The sequence below is a fragment of the Pseudopodoces humilis genome, chromosome 15 (genome assembly GCF_049639895.1).
Source record: "Pseudopodoces humilis isolate 2021_Gansu_Grassland_sample_001 chromosome 15, ASM4963989v1, whole genome shotgun sequence".
Lineage (NCBI taxonomy): Eukaryota > Metazoa > Chordata > Aves > Passeriformes > Paridae > Pseudopodoces > Pseudopodoces humilis.
Genome location: NC_142214.1, coordinates 17,598,202 through 17,620,621, shown reverse-complemented (window position 1 = coordinate 17,620,621; position 22,420 = coordinate 17,598,202). Strand labels below are relative to the sequence as shown.

The 22,420-nt window shown below is 44.0% G+C and overlaps 1 protein-coding gene across 5 annotated transcripts in view; it reads left to right on the top strand.

Moving 5' to 3' along the window:
- The window catches only part of CAPN6 (calpain 6), a 51,966-nt gene that overhangs the window by 12,611 nt on the left and 16,935 nt on the right, over window positions 1-22,420 (top strand). For 3 of the 5 annotated variants that reach the window (XM_005527410.3, XM_088062859.1, XM_014256466.2), the window contains 3 exons: window positions 18,442-18,573; window positions 18,808-19,016; window positions 19,379-19,571. In XM_005527410.3, coding sequence (XP_005527467.1) covers window positions 18,442-18,573; window positions 18,808-19,016; window positions 19,379-19,571 — 534 coding nt within the window. Of the gene's footprint in view, window positions 1-3,837; window positions 3,853-8,006; window positions 8,197-18,441; window positions 18,574-18,807; window positions 19,017-19,378; window positions 19,572-22,420 lie in introns of those variants that run through there. The other 2 variants (XM_088062861.1, XM_088062860.1) reach the window with 2 other exon arrangements.

The following is a 22,420-nucleotide window of genomic DNA, read 5'->3' as shown; positions in this document are numbered from 1 at the left end:
GGGGAGCAGTTTCGGGGCACGGAGTGGAGTGACAGCTCATCACACCCAGGGATATCTGCCAGGATGGGGCCTGGGGGGAATCCAGAGCTGGAGGAGAGTGGATATTAAAGGGGAATGCCATCAGCTGGCCTGGCAGTGGGGTGCGCTCCTCTCACAGCAGCTGCATTGCTGCCTTCTGTGTGCCAAAGTGATGGGGCTGGGACAGCCCCTGTGAACAGTGACATTTACCTGGTGTGCCAGATCCCCTCTCCATGCTCCCAGCCCCCTTCTGGAGTGTGGCTCGTGGTCTAATGGTCACTTTTTCACATCTGAATGTGCCTTTTTAATTCCTTCAGCCACGTGTTTGTTCTCTTTTCACACTTAAAAATGTGGAGCAACAGCAACCCTCTTGCTTAATCAGAATAGAGGTCCCTCCTCATCCCTCGTCCTCACTCCTGAAGCTTTGTGTGATATAATTGTCATTTTCCTGGAAAAATTTCTTATTCTGCAAAGGCTACATGTACTGAAACATGTAAACTGAAGTTTAGGCTTCTGATTCCCTGCCTATCCCTTAATTGTCCACATTTCTCTGCTGTTGGTGGTTATTGACTCCTGTTCAAGTGTAGGGTAAACACAAGTTGCAAAGCTCTGTGTGCCGTGACATTCGTGTTTGCACTGGAAATAATGGCACATGTGGCATCTGGGAGGTGAGGAAATGTGTTCCAGGGAGGTGCTGAGCTTCTGCTGAGCTTCGAGGGAGCTCACAAATCCTTTTTCATGCCCCAAGCACAGCTGGGCACGCAGAGGTGGCTTCAGGCTGGAGGCTGTGTGAGCCAGTGCCTTGTGGTTCATATGTCTGCTGTGCTCCTCTGGGACCTGCTTGTAGCAGAGAAGGGCTGTGGAAGACTGGGCTTGGCACTGAGATGAAATCAATCCTGAACTGGCTTCTTTTCCTTAGGTGTCTGTCACATCCTGGATCTCAACACCGTGGATGTTGTCCTCCACAGACAGTCCAGCATCCCTCAGTGGGTGACTTTCAGACATTCACTCCATGAGTGCAGCTGTACAGGGCTGCTGGAGGATTTTAGGATGTCCTAGATGACACTGGTGATCATTTCAACAAGCACTTTTGTGTGCTGTAATTACTTGTGCACTAGCAGGGAGGCTGTTTGCTGTAGTTTTCCTTGCCTTTAAAAGCAAATTTATGTTGTGATCTTCAGCTACAGCTCATTATCTGTGGAAAAGTTTACAGTCAGATATTTCTTTGTTAACTACATGTGTGTGTATATAAAGAGAATGATTGCAAAAATTCTATAATTTTTATAGGAGGGCTTAATCCTTGCAGACTCAAAAGTGGTATAAAAGGTTATAGGCAAAGCAGGCTCTGACCTAAGTTTAAACCCCTCATCTTAAAGAAAGAGGAAAGCTATTAAGAGCTAAGTTCTGGGAAGCAGTCTGCCCTGGGAGATAATCACAGATTGATGGGGAGGTTTTTGTACACACCAGTCTTGGTTTTTAGGTTAAAATTGTGGAGGCAGGGACCATGTAGTCCTCCAGACACGATGCAGTCTTCAGTTAACGTAGAGGGGGTGGGTGAGGGGACAACAACAGAAGGGAAACCACCAGAAGCAAATAATTCCTAAATAACGGTGAAGGATCTTTTCTTTCCTCATTAAGGACGAACTGTGTACCCCAAACCTCCTGCAAACACAGCCTGGCCGTGCTGCACGTTGGAGGGGAGCTGTTCCAGCAGGCTGGAGCTGAGCTGCAGCCATCTGTGCCTGCTCTGCAGGTGTCGATGTGCAGAGCAGCAGGGGCTGCTTGCCAAGGGCTGGCGATGGGAGCAAGGACAGGGGAGGAAGGTGTTAAAGCCATCCCAGCTGCGGGAGCTCCGAGCTTGGCACGGCTCCCCAGGATGCAAGTGGCGGCACAAAAGCATCCTCTCCGCACCCGTTGCCCTGGCAACTGCAGATGGGAGCGGCAGGGCTGGCAGCGGCATTCTGCGGGAGAGGATGCGCTCGCAATTAAGGCGAATTGTCTTCACGTTGTTCGAATTAATTTTGAGCTGGGAGGGAAGGGGAGGGGTGATGGGTGAGTGTTAGGGGTCCAACAATGAGCTGCCACCCCTCTGAGACCCCGGGCTGGGCAGGGCTTGCTCGTGCTCTGTGTTTCTTTAAGGGTAAAATTGGTGCTGGCACTTGGCTTCTGAACCTCGGGGTTTTTTTTGTTGTTGGAGTGACTAAAAAATCTGCCTGAGGGGCTCTATTTGTTTAATGAGGGTAGGTTTGGCGGAGTGAGTGACCTTCTGTGTGGTTATTGCCGTTCTTGCATGCTGCTGATTCCAGACTGGAAATGTGGGGTTTGCAAAGATCCCAGGGAATTGGGCTCCTCCAGAAGTGGAGGGCAAGGTCTTTCAAATCCAGGTCAAAACAAGTCTTACCCTTCCTGTATGGCTGCAGTTCTGGATCAGCTGGGTTCAGAATCTGCTTTCTTCTTTTATTTGGTGAAATCAGCTGATTTGGATTGTTGGTGTTCAGGAACACATTATCACAGAATGATTATATGGAGGTGCTTTATTAAAGAGCTCTGGGTGTCAGGGGTACACAGACCCAAATCTGACCCCACTTTGTTTTGAGCTGAACATGTTTTATATAACTTTCATATGAATTATTTAACTTACATTGTTCTATTGTATACATTGATTTTACCCAAGCATGGATTTCTCGTGATCCCCCTCAAACCCCTAACATAGTTTCTCATGTTCTTTAAACAATAATTATATCTAATCACATATAACAATTATATCATTTATCATATACTGACTACACAGGTGCAGTTTCACATGATCTTAGCAAGCACAAAGCCTAACATTTCCCAGGACCTATCTTTAACACTTTTCCCAGGGCTTGCCAAGCCTGACTTTCTTCCTAACTCCCTGAATTTTCTATGATTTTAAAATCTTTTACTATCAGGATCATTTTCAGCAGCAGCTGGAAATGTAATGTCATTTTCAAGGGAGGTGTGGCCACCTGGTTTTGCCCTGGAGTGATGGGACAGAGGAGGTCAGCTGTGATTTGGTGCATGAGGAATGCAGGAATTCTCTGAAATTCAAAACTTTCTAAAGCACTTAGCAGCCAGGATTTTGGAGGGGATGTTGACATCTAAATGGAATCTAAATAAGAGTTCTAATAACTCAAATTCATATAGGATGCACTGATCTACAGAGATAAAAAAAGTAACTAGAACCCCTTGGAACTGGAATTCTCATTTTACCAACCAAGAATGGAAGTTGTCATAGAGCACATCATGATAGAATAATATTGTCATTATTTGTGTTACCCTAATTCGATCCTGTACTCATTTTGAAGTTAATAATAGTCCCAGTTGTTCCAAGCAATTTATCTTTTTCATCTTTTGATCTTTTTTTGTTAAAATGGAGGGGAGAAATAGTGGCTTCTTTTTTTTTTTTTTTGTAGGGGGGAAGTACTGGGTTAAAAATCCTTTTTGGTTTTAATTTTAATGTTGTAACTTTTCCCCAAATGTGCTAATAAAGCTGAAATATTTCTTAGATTTTTTTTCTCAAGGCAAGGAAATATTTTTCAGCTCTTTTAAGGTACTTGGAACAGCATGTTCTGATGGTGTCCAGCCAAACAATTCACTGAGAACATCATGGGCTTTGCTTTGTTTTTTCCCTTCTCCCCTTATTATATCCTCCTAAGGTTTTGAGGTTGGGTTGTTTTTGTTTTTTTTTCACTGAACACGTTCTGAAAAGAAAATTTGACACCTTCTGGCACCCTGGCAGGTGAAGGTAGGGAGCTCCAGGCAGCTGATTCCTACAGTCCATTGTCCTTTCTTGGCTGAGAAATAGCAAAGGTAGGGTTTTTATTGTGAGTGTGTTTGTGTGTTTCACAACTGGGAGGTTCATTTGTGGCTTTTTTTTCATAGCTGGATGGAAAACAAGAACCAACCAGGAGGATTTTGGTTACATCAGGCATGTAAAATGTGCTTGACAGCTCACAGCATCTGGGAGCAGCCTCCTGAGGAAGCAGGGAGGCTCCAAAGGACTCTCCTGTTTTCCAGGCTGATATTATTATTATTATTATTATTATTTATGTGTTTGTTAGCTAATCTTTTATGAAGCCAGCCTGTTGTGCAAAGGGGAGAGCCTTTATTGCCACAGCAGAAGAGACAGCTGCCACAAAATATACCTCGTTGGATATAGTAAAAATACAGAATAATCAGCTGAGGAAATGTTGTGTTGATGCCAGGAAATGGGGATGGGAGGGTTGAAATGCCCAGGCTGTGGCCACTGTGCTAATTCATGTTCAACATGACACTGATCCTTTCTCAGTGGCTTTGGCATCTCTGCTTCAAGCCCTTTCTCAGCTCCTGCAGGTGTTCTGTTATCACCAGACAAACTGAAAAATGTGTGTTGACTTTGTCTGCAGGTTTGGCCTGTTATTATTCTAAAGTAACCTTTGCCACCAAAGCCTCAAAGTAATAATTAACAGGCTTGTCTCTGGAAATCTGATGGGCATTGGACCCTGAGAGAATCCTGTTAACAGTAAATATTTCATACTGGATTGCATTTTGCTGAAGAGAATTTTAAATTAAACAATATAAACTTCACATACAATTACCAATTTCGCCAATGTAATCCCCCAGCAAGCTGAAACCTTGATTCATTTGCAGCAGCATTTCTGTCTGTGATGAGACCAAGCCAATTTCTAACACAAAAATAAAGCCTGGAGGTAGGGCATGAGCCCAGAGCAGCAGGCAGGGGTGTGTTTAAATGGATATATGCACATGGATGTGTGCACACCACATGGGGGCTTGGGCAGCAGGATGCTGAAGGGTGAAACAGAACTTTGGACTTGCTTTGTCACCCCAGGGCAAATCTGTGGCATTTGGAAGGCAGGCAGAGCCCCAGAATCTGTGCTGTAAAATTTGTGGTAGTTTTAGGAGGGAAATATGATTTATTTTTGTACTAAGAGCAGTGATGGGAAAGAGGATGGGTCCAGGGAGAAGTAACTGGAGCAGTCACCAGACACAAAGGGTTGTTGCAGATGTGTTGTTAAGCACTTTCTTTCCCAGCTGTTTGGCTCCTGGAGGCAGAAAGTGGAGCAGAGCTGTGTGTGGTGCCCCCAGGACTCCCCTCACAGCCAAACCAACAAACAGGGAGGGATCTCTTAACTCCCTGAATCCCTCCCTGCAGTTATTGCTGGGATTCCTCTCTGGGGGGTCGTGTCCAGCTGTGTGAGCCTTGTCCAGGTCCCGTTTCCCCAGGCCAGGGTGTGCAGCCACATCCAGGCTGGGGTGAGTGCAGTGTGCAAGAAACCCCGAGAACCTGATAAAAACTTCATTCAGATGGGCTCCATTTCTGTGTCTGGGAAGGTCCCCCAGAAACAGGATCAGGAATCTTGCACTGTTTTAGGATTTTGTGCCTCTCCTCACCTTTCTGCAGCAGGCTGGTGATGCCCAGCTCTTGCAGAGAGCTTCACCCTGCAGAGACTTTGTGTGTCAATTTGAAAAATGAAAATAGGGGAGCACACAGTGTTCCAGACCTTCAGAAGGCCTCACTTTTTTTTTGAGATGAGTGTTCAATTTTAGAAGTTCTGTTGAGACCGAAGCAGACACTGCTTTGTTCTCTTGGGGATGTTATTTTAAGAAAGCATCATTTTCTAAACAATACAAACTTATAAAACATAATTTAATTCGCTTCTATTCCCACCAGTGATTTATGCTGGTACATCTCAATATTAATATCAGAGTTTTTCTCTCACTGTGCTCTGTTTGTCACCTTGTTTGTCCCCAACAGGCTGAGTATGGGAGGCATCATGAAAACATTGCTTGACATGTTTCCATCTTGGTTTCTGACTGGATTAGACATTCCTCCCATAATATTTTGTCCTTAACATTTTCAGCTGGGGGAGTTGTGACATGTTTCTTCTTGGAATTGCCAAAATGTTCCCAGAATCGAGCTGTTGCTCACCCTTATTCTATGAAATCCATCATTTTATTTTTATTTTGCCTGGAAAATCTTGTTAAGGTGGGGCTTGTCCAGAAGAAGAGTTGAGCAAGGAGCTAGAAAGCCTCCAGGTCTGACCCCTCCAGTACAGTCTGGTGACTGAGTGGGCCCCATCTGACATCAATTTGGTGGCTCAATCCCATTCCTGGTGTCACATCAGAAAATTCTCTGGTTTCAGTTTAGTTTCGTTGGCGGCTGCGTCACGACACGATCAACGTTTGGAAAGCGGCAGCTTGCTCAGTGATTTTATTCACCCCAAGTCTTCCAGGAATAGAATTAAAGGCAAACATTTGTAAATGACATGCATGCAGACAGCTCTCCAGATGCCAGCATTTTGTTATCTTCTCTCCTGGCGCTTTCTCCAGTTTGTATTTCCCTCCCTCACATTGGGTGAAGGCTTTCTTATGTTGCTGTGGTCGTTTCCTCTAAAGAAAAAAATACATTAAACCACCTCAATGTCATTTCTAGGACGCAAACAGTACAACTCCAAGGCTCTGAATGTTTCTTTAAAGTTTAAAATGTCAGGTTTTATTTAGTTGGTTCAGCTGTCGTTAGATGAAAATTGGTTTCTCAAACGGTTTCTGTTTGTCCTGAGGCGATGTGGTGATGGTAGGAATGACATGGTAAAATTTATTTTGAGACTGTAAAACAAAAAGCCTGAGGATCATATCCCCAGCTAGCATAAGTCTTCTTACAGTAATTGTTAGTTCATTGATTTAGTCTTCCAAAAGAATTAAATGTCTGACTTCTGTGAAGGAGAAATTACAGCCAAAACATGCCAGTTGCAAAGGAAATTGAGCTATTGTTCTGTCAACACTCTTCAGCAAGAGTGGAAAGCATCCACATCCAAAAAATGCTTTCTGTGTGAAGAGCTTCATGCTTTTGTCATATTATTTCCATATTTAAAAGGGTATTTGGGATGAGCTGGAATTTGATTTAGTAAACCATTCTGCCTGTGATTTGCAGAGTAATTTGTTTGAATTTCATGCTGTGTTCCTGTGATCCAAATGTATGTTTCCTTCAAGATTAATTCTATTTAAAGATTAAATTAAAATGTATGTTTTCTTGGCTAAAAAGAAGCTTTTAAAAATCCTACACAGCTGAAAGAACCTTTCAGAGCTGCTGTCTTGCCTGTGTGTGGCATTATTTCTACCTTAATCACAAAAACATTTTGAATTTGCTGCTTTTTTTACAGTTTTCAGGACATAAAATGTTGTTCCTCGGGAAAAATGCACTTTTTGTTGAGAGGAAGTGTTACCTTACAATTTTCATGCACTGAATTTTAGCCGGTGTGGGAGTGGCAGAGGCCACCTCGACCTCCTGATGTGCAGCAGGAACTGGAATCTCTGTCTGGAGCCATCTGGGTGTCTTGATGGGACATTTGTGGTTGGGTTCTTTCTCCCCTTGGGCTGAGATTGATGAGAGAGAGGCAGTTTTGTCTTGTTTGGACTTGGTTGTTTATTCTTCTTATATTTATATTACATGTATGCAGGGTACAAGGAGCTGTGTGCACTAAGATAGAAAAGTGCAAAATGTCTAACAAAGATCTTCTTCAAGGTCTTTTATATGTCCATTTACCCAATTAACAAATGCCAAGTAAATTATTTTCCTTAGTGACCCAGTGACCCAACACCTGAGTGCTGCACTGCAGAATTCTCTATCCAATCACTTATTATTACCCAAAAACCTCTGGAAGAAGAAAATGAAGAAGGAAGAAAAAGGACAAAAGACAACACCCTCAATCCTCCATCTTGTCTTCTGTTCTTAAACCAGTTTGAACCTTTAACTTTCTCACCCAGTGGCTCAAGAAAACTCTCTAATTTACACACTTACATCCCAGCTCCTGTATCTGCTAGGATATCAATAATCAAGCCCATGCTTTTCTCTCTATGTAGATAATTTTGTCTTGCACAGTTGGCTATAGAGTACTAAAATGAATAAAATCTGTCTGGATAACGTGCTATTATACAAAGTGATCCTGAGGATTTCTTCTTTCCAGCCTCAAGAGAATTCCCAGGATAAACCAGTCTGAATATGCTTTAATGTTTTTACAAACCCTGCATGTCACTTTGGATATTATTATTGTGCAACTAAAATGCCCAAACCACTGAAAAGCCAGAGGAACCTGGATGCTTTCATCACTTCAGGACCTGGAAAAACGTGGAGCTCTATCAGTGTTTGAATGCTCAGTAAGTTTCCTAGCACCATTAATGATCATTAATTTTGGATTCTCTTCTGTTTCAACCCAAAACAAGGACTAGAGCAGATTCAGTCAGACAAATCCATGGACAGGAGTCCTGGGAGGACTCAGGGTGTAGTCAGAATATTTACTTGGTCATGATTTTATCCCAGTTGAAGCACACTGAGTTTCATCTTTGTGGTTAAATTATTCAGACATTTAAGAGACTTCTTGCTTGCAAAGACAGAGTAAGAAACTCTTCTCCTTATTTATACCATGCTGTTTCTTTCCACAGCTCTTTCACTTCTTGAGCTAATTTTTGATTTTCCCGATGTGATACAAATACACTGAGATGAATTCACCACCTCATTTCAGACAAGTTTTTCTGTTAAACACTCACATCAGCACCATCACTGAGAAATTACCCTCCTGATTTACCTGCTTAGAAATCTTTGGAATCCAAATAATTTCCCTCCTATCTTTATGATCACTGACAGCTGTAGGAATATTCACAGTGCCCAACCCCACAGCACTTCCCAGGTAACACAAAGTGTTTGATTTGGAATGATGGATTTGAAGCTTCGTTCTGGGTAAAACAAAAAGGATCCAGACCTCCAGTTCCTGTTGTGTGTTCAAAGCACCACAAAATTTCCTCTAGAGATGAAGATTTTCTATGAAGATTTAGGAATTGCTGCGAGAACTTCATCATCTTTATTTAATCAGGGACAAACAGCTGAAGTCAGTGAAAAACCCAAGAAACATTTCTTAACTCTCAAAAGACAGGAGAAGGGCCTGTTTCTAATAATGTTGAGGTTTGCCAGTGTTGCTTTTCCCTTGTCTTACAACATAAGCATTTACAGTTCAGCCATCATGTTCACTGGGGGCAATGCTGGTTTTTAATTTTTTACAGATTTTGGAAAGCCTGCACAAATAACTTAACCTGGTGTCCCTGGTGCTCCAAGCTCACCCTCCCCCTCAGGGTGTGCAGTTTTCACTGCAGCCAAATGCAGAGCTGCAGGGCAGATTCTCAGCTGTAAATCATCATCATTTTGGCTAAACCAAGGGCTGCTGTTGCTTTCTAGGTGCAAATCCCCTCAATTCACCTCTGTCCACAGGCAGATGCAGCTTTGGTTTGGTTCATGAGATATTCATCACTTGAGGGAAATGAATGTGCTCGTTAAGACCGGGAAGGAGAAATGCCATGGCTGGATTACATCTGAAATATTTGGATTAAATTTGAGTTATTCCTCTCATTGTGCAGACACCAGTGGCCATTAGGTGATGTGCCCAAATGTGAAAAGGAGATTTTTAGGCAGCTGTCACTTCTGAGGAGTTTTGTTTGTGGAGAGCAGTCAGTGGGTGAAGGAGGGAGGAGAGGCCAGAGGACGAGGTGCTGCATTCACATCTCCATTTAGGGAGGAAAATCAGTGCAAGGCTTAAATGCCCTTATCTGAAGGGAGGAGGAGACAGACAGCAGTGACCCTGCACAGCAAATGCAGCTCTGCACAAAACTGGATTGTGTGTGGGGTTATCCTACTGACCCAGGGAGAGAAAAATTCCTCAATTTTTGTCTTTTGTCAGTCCCACAAGTGCTTCCTTAGAGCTCCTGTGGTGAATTTGCAGCAGCAATAAACCTCCAAATGTGCAGACCAAAGCCCACAGGTGGATCACTGCTAAACAAGATTCAATTTTTTACTCACCACCACAGGACTAAAGATATAGTACAATCTTAGTAAAAAAAACAACCCTATTTTGATCATTATTCACTGTATCAGACTAGAAAGTGCTGTCTCCAGACAAAAATGTGCTTTATACAGCACAGACACTCTTTATTAAGCACTGAATTTCACATAGCACCGCAGAGACAACTGTTAGATAATTTTTAATAATCTTAATAATCTTTCTTTAGAAGTCACTGATGTGGGTTTTTCAGTGTCATCACTCAAAACTGAAGAAACATATCTCACATGCTGATAACTTTATTGCTAAATGAAAAACTTTCCAAGACAAAGTTTAAAAAGATGTTTTAGAGATAGAAGCTGCTGTTTGTTTTTAAGTTGTGTAAATAAAATCCTGCCTGGTAGTTCCTGTGAATTTATGGTTCTGTGACACTGATTTGGCCGAGTCGTAAGAATTCCTTTCAGTATTCAGGAGTAAAATGAATGCTGTGGTGTCACTTTTGGGGCAACAGTTTTGTAACTCTTGATCTTCCTAGAAGAAAAACACTCTGGTTTGCATGTTCTAAGGCTGATCTTTGCCTAGAAAGGATGTCTAGACTAGAATTTTAAGTCTGATATGCATCATGTTGGGACAGAGACCCTCCACAGACTCTGACCTTCATAGGCTCAGCAAAGCTGTGCTGGGCTGGCTAAAAAAAAAAATTCTATTTAAAACCAATTCAAAATCCAAAATTTGACACAGCTCAACTCATCTCGTAGCCTAAGAAGCTTGTGTGTTATGCTCAGGGCTTTATGTCATTTCACAGTTCCTCTTTTTATGTTATGAAACAAACATCTAGTCCAGAATGGGGTGGGGTGGATCGCAATTCCAAAGGTTTCTGTGGAAGGTGTCACTGGAAATGCCTTGAACTGTTACCCCAGACATTCACATGCTTTTGCCTGAAGCAAATAAGTGGGAAAACACCTCAAGGTGCTGTCTGAAAATGATGAGGAGTCTGGGAGAAGAGGATAAAGGATTTTTATCCTTAAGAAAGTGTCTGAGATAAATGCCATGGTTGGTTGATAGTGGAGTCTAGGCTGAAAGCAAACCCTGCTGGAAAAGGGGTGTGGAAAGGAGGAACTTGTTGCTAAAGGGGTTTATGCTCTTTAATGTGGTGTTTAGACTTATGCTTTTTAATCTTTGAAGTCTGTGCATTGCCATTGGACAAGGGAGAAATATCTCCTTCCAGGAAAAACAAATCATCTCCCAGATTAATCTGAATTTTCACTCCAGACAACGTTTACATGACTTGGCTTTAGTTTTGCCACAAAATACTCAACGTAATGAAAAAAAATGAATGTGACTTTGCAGAAATCTGCCTGATACTCTTTTGTAAACAGCAAATTCCCTTCCTCATAAAAGGCAGTGATGGAGAATTCCATCTGCATCCGTTGCCAGCCCCCTGAGACGCAGCAGAAGGTCAGGCTGGACAAGATCACGGCCCCTGAGCCAAAATGATGCTTCTTAACAGGCAAAAACAAATATTTTCCTCCCCCAGCCATAGCTGGACAGTCAGGAATACTGACCTGGGAATAGTTTATTCCACACTGCTCCAGTGCTGAATATCTCAGTGCTGTGAAAAAACGGGTGTGACTTTTTCCAGCCTCCTTTTCTTATTGTTTTTGTTCCCCATCTGAGGAAACTCATCCAAGAATTGGATAGGCAAACATGTTCTGAGGGAGCAATAAAAAGATGGAGCTGAAGAGTGGGTGGCCTTTGAGTCTGATGAGTGACCTTGCAGCCCATGGCTGACCTCGGCCACGCTGGGGTGTGTCTGGAAATGGGGTCAGGGAGTTTCTCTAATTTCTTTGTCCCTGGCCATCCTCTTTTATTGCATTGAATGCAAAAACATTTCCCCTGCTTTGGTGCATGGCTACATTCAGGTTTTCTTTGAAAGGTTGCTACTACATCTACCTGTTTGTTTTCTTTTAATGGAGCATCACCACCTCAAAACCAGAGTAAATCCTTGTAAAAGGATTTTGTAATTGAAATTTGTAAAATTTTGCAAGGAAACTTCAGATTAGTGACCCCAAAATTGTCCCTTTAGGATGGAAAACTATCACTTTTCCCAGGAAGTTTAAACATACGCATTTTTAACCAATTAAATTGTGACTTTAAGTAATTTTTTCCCCCCTCACATTATGTCCCAGTTGTTGTAGCTTTGGAATAGCTGAAAATCGAGTTTCATGGAGGTTGGAATTGCTCTGAACTATTGGTTTATATGATCAGTAGAGACACAGGGCTGTCTCCAGTGTCACAGGACCATGGCAGTGGCAGGGCAGTGTCTGTGCCCTGCCCTTTGAAAGGAGCTGAGCTCTGCTTCCAGGGGAGTTTGGACATCTGGCTGAGAGAATTTGATGTTGCCAGAGGTGAATCCTGTCCTGAGAATGGCATCTCTGATTGCTGCTGCTCAGGAAAGGTCACACAGGTTGTGGTACCGAGTTTAGAGAAGGGAATAGGTGCAGGGGGAAGAGGGCAGGAGGCAAAGGCTGAGTTCTGGTAAATTCAATGAAAAACAAAGTGTTATTGTCAAACAAAGCAGCTTTTCCCTGCAGGTGCCATGGATGTGCTGCAGTTCTGTAGCATCACAAACTCAGTGCAGCAAGAGGTGATTTGGGGTGGTTTGTTCTTGTCTGAGGGTTCTGGGAGAGCAGCAAGTCTTTTGTTGTATTCTGGAGGGATTTCTGGGCTGCAGAGGCACAGGACTGGCAGGGTTGTGGGGTTCAGGAAGAGTTCAGCCCTAGGGCCCATCACTGAGCCCTTCCAGCCCTGTCAGCGCTCTGGAGAGAGCGGCTGTGCTGCTCCAGGGGACAGGTGGAACCTACAGGCAGCCAAGATACACATCATGTTCCCCAATTCCGAATTTTTTGGGGTTTTTTTTCTTCCAAAACATTGATTCAGATCTTCCCCAAACACTCGTGTCAGGGCAAGGCTGAAAGCCATGGGCTGAGCATTAGTCACCACTAGCCCCAACCTGAAAATGGAAAAAAAGAACACTATAAAAATGTCTGTGGTGCATTTGGTTTTGTAACAGGATTTAGTGGAGAGGGAGGAGGGGGAAGAAGCATTTCTCAATCCCCAAGTAGCTGAGTTTTCTTTCACACAAGGCTGGAGCTCTGGCAGGCTCTTCCCCTTGCTCTTGTGCTGTTATCTGACTTCCAGGAGCTGATGCTGCTGGGTGATGGGCACAAAGTTTACAGGGGAACTGCACATCCTGAGCTCAGGTGTGCAGACAGAACCTGGGGCTAAACCTGCCTTCTGTGGCTTTCCATGCCCACAGTGCCCTCCTGATCTCAGCAAGGGCTGTTTCAGCCAGGTCACTCCTTACCCCAGGTTTTGTTGGATGGATGGAGATTTCTCTGAAAGCTGTCCCCTGAGGGGCCACTTTTCTTTTTTCACTCCACAGGCAGATTTTTTTCAGCCACAACAAGGTTGTAAAAGACTTTTTGCATGAACTGGAGCATCCAGTGCAGCTGGGCTTGGTTGTTTTGCTTCCTGGGGCTCACTGCAAATGCCCTGGCACACAGCCTGCTCTGGGGAGGATTCTGTGACCATGCTGGGGTTCATCACAGGATGGACAATCCCATTTACCTCTTCAACCCCACAAGCACAGCGTGCTGTCTGTGCTGCCTTCCTTTAGATGAGGTTGGTTCAGTGTCAGCTGCAGCTGAATTTTTACATCCATGTTCAGAAGAATTGCCTTTGCCCCTGCTTCCCTCCTCTGTCTCTGCAGGAGTTGACTCAGGGTGATGTGAGGGTGGGAGAAGGGAAGAAATTGGAAACAATTCTCAGCTCTGACAGAAATCAACCTGCTTTAAAAAATTTGAGGGAATGGTTTCTGGGCTTGAGTAGATCAGTCTGATAGTGCCTGCCTCGGTAGGTCTCGTGTGCAAGCAAAGGTGGATTATTTTTCATGCTAGGGCTGGGTTCTTTAAAGGGTGCTGAAGAAAGAAAGCTCTAAATACTTCAGAAACCTTTGAAAATCTTAATTGCAGACAATTGCTGCTCTTCTTTCTTCTTCCCTTGGCTGAATTCCTGTTTTTCTCTGAGACAGTTGACAGACCCTAATCTGTTAAAAAACCTTCTTTCCCCTTTTTTGGACATCTGAGATATCTCTTAATGTTTTACAGTTAATGATTTCTACAGTGCAGCTTCAGCTAATGCCTGTGAAGACACACAGCTAATTAATTAACCCTCTGATTGTCTTTCTCCCTATTAATAACCAATACTGCATAACTTTTACTCCATGAATATTGGTAATACTTACACCAGGACAAGATGTTCAGGGCTGAGGGGAATTTTCTCCTTTAGCTGAATTATTCTAGGAGTCAATGCTTGTATCCCTGCTCAATCAGTTACCTAAATAAAACCCATCCTTTCTTTTTTAAAGTTTTTTTTTTTTTTAATTGTAGGGAATTGTGGCAGAACAAGACACAAACCATTGGCTCCAGTGAGATGGGAGTCTCTTGTCTCCCGTGGTTTACGTTGTTTTGCAAAACCTCTGTGGTGGGGATGCATAGCTGGTGAAATAAATTACTTGGAGTACTCTCAAGTTGTGTTGCTGGAGCCCTGCAGGAATCTCCCTTAGTTTGGAACTCATCAGGATTTTCATTACTGCTTGGATGAGGGGCTGGGAAGGCACATATGGGAATTCTGTGGGATCCAGACTCAAACAGGATTGCAAGCCAGTTGACCAGGTTGCTCTGTTACAAATAAAGGGACCATTTAAAATCAGGAAAAAAAGGGGTTTGTGAGCCACTTTATTCCTCACAACATCAGAGTCTGAAGGTCAGATATTCCAATCCTACACAGCAAGGATGGGAGGTGGCACAAACAGACTTCTGTCATGCACATGAAAACCTGGTAGGACAATGAGAGCATCGGGGCTTTCAGCAGAGCCATGAGCCCCTGAAACCTCCGACCTCACTTCCAGCCCCTGCCCAGCCCAACTGGAGCTCTGCAGATGGGGTTTATTCCATCCTGTACATGTGGGAGGGCACAGCTGGGGAGAGCTCTGCATTTGGACTGTGGGATGCTCCCTGCAGGCACAAATACAGCAACAGGTGCTTTTATCGTGTAGTAGGATCCAGAATCTGCCTTTAAATGTTGCCTTGGAAATGGGAGGATGTTTCTCTTTCACAGCACAGATGGGGGGAAATGATGCCTTAAGTTTTGGCTTTCATATTTTCCACATTCTGCACTGCACTGGTTCATAACTCTGGAGTTCATACAGAGTGTCAGCAGGTTCTCCCCACAGCCCAGGCAGACACAACAATCCTTTCCCAGCCCCAGAACCAAGGACACCGCTGCAGCTCCAGGCCCAGAAAGTGCAAACAGCCCCGAACTGAGGAGAGCAACCTGGGAGGATGGGACTGCATCACCTGAAATTGGACAATTAACCCCAGTATGGAAATGGACCAAAACCTATAAAAGTGTGAAAACTCATGACCTCTCTTCCACCTTTGGTGTAGCCCTGGCTGGGCTCTTGTACTGCCCAAGGTGTATTTTTTAAAGGCCTTTTAATAAATACCTGCCTTATTCTTTAACTCTGCCCAGCCCCTGTTCCAGGCAGCCTCTTTAGGTATCAATGATGCAAGATGATCCTGAGAAAAGGGATTGGGACTCCTGAAGTGCCTGGATCTCATCTCATGTCAGTGTCTCCTCCTTGTAACTACTGATAGTAACTGGCTTGACCCTCAACTATCCTAAACTGGGAACATTATATATCCTAACTGCTGGGAGCATTGTAGAAAAATATATTTTTTTAAAAAAATTATATATATTCTTTCTAATTTTTAATTTTTTACATGCTTGAGGCAACCAAAAATGCTTGAAGATTCTCACAAGAACTGCAGAACAATATATTGAAAGAGCACATTTCTAACTTGTGCTGGGGGAGTTGTGGCTTAGACAGACAAAAGTATTCCTAAGAATTTACAATATGGCATAAGTGGTGAAAATCACCAAGCCCAGAAGAGAGGAAAGAGCTGAAATGAGCTCTTGGTTGTGCCTCAGTGTTACTGTGTCTCATCTGAGCCATGCAGTGACAGTCACCAGAGCAGCTGTTGTAATGTATTAATGACAAAAGAACCAGAATTGGTGGCATTTTCTTACTTTAGTCCCAGAACTGCAGGGCTCTTAGGTGGTTTAATGAGAAAGGGTTTATCAAGCAGGACCCTGGAGAATTTGGTGACTCTGGTGGAAGCAGGGAAGTGCTGTTTCTGCCTCTGCTCTTCCCTGTTTGCTTTGGACCCCAGCACTCAGCAAATGCTGATCTCATCCATCAGTTTTGGCAGCTGGCACATGCTGCTCTGTTTTTCCTCTGAGGACTTTGTGAGATGTGAGACACACTTCAATTAAAAGATGGCAGTTTAATGTGGCTCTTTTTAACAAAACAAACCAAATAAGATCTTTGTAATACACAGCAGTGCTTAATTTCTAAGACTAATTAAAGTTTTGGCTTTCACTAGTGACAGAAAAGTTTGGACAGTTTTGACCCCGATGGCTCCATTTATCCCTCATTTATTATTCTAACAAGAAAAACAAACTAGAAATTATTAATGCCAGAAATGCCAGGAAATGGGATATAAAATTGAATCTAGCCCACATGGATGTGGGATGTGTTCTACTACCACGAAAGCCAAGTGGCCAGCTGATGTCAGCCCCTGCAGCTGGGTGGATTTACGTCTCTGAAGTGCCAGCCTGGAGGTGCTGCTGCCATTCCATGTCAGAGCATCCAGGGAGGCTGAATGAATCCATCCAAGATGCTGATGAGTATCTTGTATGTGGTCAGTTTTCCTCTCAGGCACCATTTTGTTACTCAGATTTTTGTTAATGTCTCTTAATAAGCTTTGAATTTTCTCTAAGTGCAGACACATGAGAATTCCTGACAGAAGAGCAGTGTCATGTAATGATCAGTTGCTTGTTTCCCAAAAGGCATTTAAAATGTCAGCTGTTATTTAATGAGAAAAGTCTCATGCCAAAATCACAATTTTCTTAAGGAAAACGGCTGCAGCTCTATGAATTCCATGCTCTGAGCTGATTCCAGGTACTAAAGCAGCCCAGGAAAACCATCAGCTGAGCACTGAGGTGGTTTTTTGTCTGGAAATGAGTTCATCTGGCACTGATCTGTCAGAGTCACATCAGAGAGATGCCTGTGGGCTCTAGCCAGGCTTGGGTTGAAGTCCTGCTATTTTGTGATCATCATCTTTAATTACCAAAGGGCAGAGAGAATCCATAGGTCAGGAGCACAGCTCCTTCCTCTGCTGCTGATGGCAGACAGGACAGACTCCAGGAAACCTGGGCTCTCCTGCCACTTTGAGGTGAGATGGAGTTATTTATTCTGCATTTCTAATGCTTGGCTATAGGATCGTTTCCAGAGTGTTGAAATTTAGGTTTGTTAAAGTGTGAAAGAGCAGAATTTCCTGCCACTGCCTGCTCTGCCATCCTCTCAGCCCGTCAGGAGGAGCAGTGAGTGACAGGAGAGTGTCAGGAATTGAGCCCTGCAGGTTCCACACCAGTCAGGGATGGTCCCACGAGTTTTTGCTGAAGTGTTGGTGGGAGGTTCCCTCTCCATTCAGCAGGATACCTCTGCCAAGGATTTCATGGACATCACTGCTGCAGAATGCACCCCCGTGGCTCTCCTGTGGTCCATGACACTGAGAGGTTCTGCCTCCAGGGCAAGGGATAATCCAGGGAGGAGCAGGGAGACATCCCAGCAGGATCCAGCCACGCTCTGGTGGGAATCTGCACGTGGATAGAGATGGAGCCAGGAAATGAGGGAGAAATAATTCCAGCAGGAGCCAGATCCATGAGAATTGTGAGACCCAGGGAATTAAAGGTGTGCTGCACAAAGAGGTGTTCTCTTCCTGCCGTGGTGCTGAGGGGTTGGGGTCTCTGCAGTGACTCAGGCTGCTGCTGAAGGAGGGTTTCCAGTGTGCAGCCAAAGGAATGGCAGTGAAGCCTTGGAGTGGCTGCCTGGAACAGGGGCAGGACAAGGTTAAGAGAATAAAGTGGGGATTTATTAAAGGCCTTTAACAGGTACACCCTGGGCAGTGCAAAAGCCTCACAGAGGCGACACCCAAGATGGTCACCAGTTTTTTGGGCAGATATAAGTTTCCTCTATTTGCATATCAGTGGTTAATTGTCCAATTACAGCTTCAGGTAACGAAGTCACATTCCCCCAGTTTGCTTGCCCCCAATTCACTTTTGTTCATACTTGTTGGGGCCTGAGGCTGGGAGGTGTCCTTGGGTTCCAGGCCCAGAGGAATTCTTTTGTCTGACCAAAGTGTGAAGACAATAGTGAACACTTTATGTGAGGTTAACACATAACAATAACAGAGTTATGCACTGTTGAAGCACAGCATTTGAAAAATATAAAGGCTAAAACTTTAAGGCATCATTTCCCCTCTTTAGAGGCTTGACAAGAAGCTCAGAGCTCAGGTGAGAGCAGCATCAATTCCTGCTGCTTTTCCTGACTGGAAGGATGCTGGGATCATTTCTGGAGTCTCCAGCAATCTCTGGTTTGCTTTTCCAGGACCTCTGTGAAGATCCCCACCTGCTTGTGGATGGAATGAGCTCCCATGACTTCCACCAGGGCAAGCTGGGGAACTGCTGGTTTGTGGCTGCCTGCTCCTGCCTGGCTCTGAGGAAAAGCCTCTGGCAGCAGGTGAGTGATTGGTGTGTGTGTGGTGCAGGAAATAAAGCTAATAAACTTTATTTAGGTTACTTGGCTGTTTCCCTGCCTATCAGCCTACCAGTGGTTTTCTCCCTGGGATTAACAAAGGGTGAATTTTGCTGGATTCAAATCTTCCCTTTCTTTAACGTGTTCCAGGGCAGTCTGCCCTGGGAACAAACCTCAGCACAGTGCACTCGCTGAACTTCCCCTTCCATGGTTTCCCAGGTGATTCCAGACTATAATGAGCAGGAATGGGACCCCAAAAACCCAAGGAAATACGCTGGGATTTTCCGATTCCGTTTCTGGCGCTTTGGAGAGTGGACAGAGGTGGTGGTTGATGATCTGCTGCCAACAGAGAATGGGGAGCTGATCTACTGCCATTCCAACGTGAGAAATGAATTCTGGAGTGCTTTGCTGGAGAAAGCTTATGCTAAGTATGAGCTGGTTTGTTGTCCTTGTAGTCCTCAGTGTCGTCCCTCTGTCTGTTTTGTCCTTCATTTCTGTCAGACTTTCCGTAGGTTTTAGTTTTGCTGCTGGTAAAGAATGTAGAAAAGATTGAGAGCTCCTTCTTTGATCTCTGTTAAGGATGTAAGTCATAAAGGAATGCAATGCAGTCCACTTCAGCAGCCCAAATCCTTAAGGATCCTAGAAAGCAGAGAAGATTTATCTGCAGTCTGCTCAGGCTTTTTTGTTCTGTTGGTTTTCCCTTGATGAGACAAAAACATCTTCCCTTCCTTCAAGCCAAATTAGAGCACTTGTTGCAGCCCCCTGTAAAGTGGTTCTGTGTTGCCCCCAGGCTGGCTGGATCCTACCAAGCCCTGGATGGAGGCTGTGCTGCAGAAGCCCTGGTGGATTTCACTGGAGCAGTGGCAGAATCCATCAATTTGGCAGAGGGCAGATATGGTGAGGTTATTTATGAGCAGATGAAGCTGTTTGAAGACTTGATGAAAGTGCATAAAAGAGGAGGGTTCATCAGCTGCTCCATTTCGGTGAGTACAGAGAGCTGGATTTTAAGGGTTTATTTCAATGAAAATATTCTGGAAGAAATACCATTATCAGGATACTGAGCATGCCCTTCCTTTGCATGTTTGGAAAAGCTTTGTGTGGAGAAATCCAGCAAGTGCTTCCAGCTCCAGGAGCCACTAAATACAGTCACAGCTGCTTGTGCTGCCACTTCACTGTGTGTCTGAAATGATTTTTTTTTTCTGAATGGCCACAGCTGTGAATCGACCTGAGGCAAATCCACCCTAATTTACAGAGCAGATAGCTGTGTTCAATGGCTGTATTTCTTAGAGAAATCTCTTTAGAGAAAACAGCTCTGGCACGGAGCTGCTGAGATGACTTTGGTTGTGCCAGTGCAGCCAGGGTAAGAGTGGAGCTGAGCTGAAAGGCTGAGCTCACCTGCTTATTCAGGAAATGCTGTTTGATATTGAATATATTGAATAATCTCCCCACTGGAATGAAGGTGCAGAACCTGCCTGTGCTGGCTCATGTGAGGCTCAGGTAACTCAGTGCCCACAGGTAGGAGGCTGTGAAGTCCCTGTGGTCAGGAGAGAGGGAATGGTTTCTGAGGAAGATTTACCTCTCTCCAGTCCTGTGCTGGAAGATGGACGAATAACAGCTCCCAAAAGATGCTTTGTGCTTCACAAACCACCGCTGGGCCAGCCCTGGAGGAGGCAAACCTTTGACAGCTGGGCTGAGCTCACATTCTGTCTGAATCTGCAATGTCAGGCCCCGGCTGGGCAGTGCTGGGATCCTCACCTTGTCCACAGCCCTTATCACGTGTGAAGGGCTAACAAACTGCACCTGAGTATTTCCTAAAAGATTCCTGTTGAATTATTTTTCTTTTTTATAATTGATCTTGAACCATTAATCCAGCAGCCCAGAGAAAAGGGATAATTTTCTAGGAGCTGCAGGGTTGGCATCTAAGTGCACTTCAGCATCTTCCTCCCACAGCCCCTGCTTCAGTTTAAAACCTTAGATAAGGCTGATCTTAGCTAAATCACCTAAAGATTTTGCTTTAATTTCCCTATCTGTGAATGAAGGTGATTCATTCAGAAATTCTTGTGAGTATGAGGAGAGTTGTGGAATTGCCAAGAACGACAGAAGATCAGCTGGTTTTGGAGGTTCCTGAAAGTGTTACCTGTTTATCTGGCCCTGGCCTTGCACTGTCCTGCATCAGGACCAAGGAGGAAACCTGCTACCTTGTGGGACACAAACTTTAACCTGAGATAGAACAGGACTGTCCCTTCCAGCAGCATCATGAAACAGCTCAGAAACAAAAGCTTCAAGGCCTTTGGGTTTTGTTTTACCTTTTTTTTCCATAAGGCCTGAATTTTCATTTGAAAGAATTGCGTCTGATTTGCTCAGGCCAGGCTGGCAGAGCAGTCTGGTGTGAGTTGTTACTGCAGACATTGTTTTGGGAATGATAGGTTGCTCCCAAATGTGAGAGCAGCTCTGTTTCTTAACAACAATTTGGTGAGGTGATTGACTCAGTACAGGGAGCTGTGTTTTAAAAAGCAATTAATTAGGCAGTTGTAATTCTTCCACTGATTCCTGGCATTATGTTTCCCCCTTTCAAATTAAACACAAATGCTTCTAAAAATTGATTACAGAGAGGCCATTCCTAAGTTTGCCTGCATTTGTCACTTCTTGATGAATTATACACAGAGTGGAGCTTGCTAGGTGTAGATTATTTAATACTCAGGTGGCTTCATTGCTGCCTTACAAACATGTCATCATTTTCCTTGGGTTACAGAATGGCCCTCAGCATCCCCATTTGGAAATCTGAACAGACAGGAGATGTTTCAATATCTCATTTGAATAAAGAAATAAATATCTTGAGAATGAGGTGGGAAAAGCCAGCAGTGAGAAGAGCCTGGGGGGGTAATAAAGGCAGCAGGAGAAGTTCCAGACTCCTGTGCTGTCAGGGACTCCTTGTTTGCTTTTAGCTGTGAAAAATGGGAGTGAAAGTGTTACACTGGAGGGAGCCCAGAGCCAGGAACATCAGCCAGGCTGGGGGAACACTTGAGCTGATTCTTTGGGAGCTGTTGTCAGCAAGAGGCACAGGGGGCTTGGTGACACTCTCACAGTTGCCAGACCATTTGTCAGTTCCAATTTGACAGGAATTTCTCTTTTGCCCTTCTTTTATTTTCTTTTTTTTTTTTTTTAATGTGATTTCTTACCTTTGGGGACTGAGCACTGTTGTATCAGTGCAACATTTGCCTTAGGACAAGGACCTCGTCTGTTTAGAGCAGTTAAATTTTGAAATGGGTAAAAATATCTGAGGAAGTACTCTGTGCATTTCACAACTGTGAGAAGTCCTTATTTATATTTAAATATTCATATATTTATATTAATATTTTCATGTGTAATGATAAATAATATATTTCTATTTAAATATTTGCATTAGTAACACCAAGAGGCCATGCCTCTTGCTCTCTCCTCCACAGCCAAGGCTTGATTGAGCATTAATTAGGTAATTACAAGTTTACAGAGCAGGATCTGCACTGAGTCAAATCTTTCTTCCTTGAAGTCCAAAGCAATGAGTGTTTCCACAGGCCCTGTGGGTTTTAGGTGAGAGAGACTCAAGGGTGGCTTGGCTGGATTCAGTGAGGGTGTGGAGAATCTGGATCCAGGACCATCAAAACAACTCCAACACCTTTGTAGGATGCTGCTTTCCTGGGTTTAGATCAGGAGATTTGGATGCATTAAATGAAATTGTGCTCTTTTTCAGAGCTTGGCTTCTTCTATGTGTTCTTGGATCAGCATCTGATGAGGTCTGGGGCATCAAACAGGACAGTTTAGGGACAGTTTAGGGTCAGTTTAGGGTCAGTTT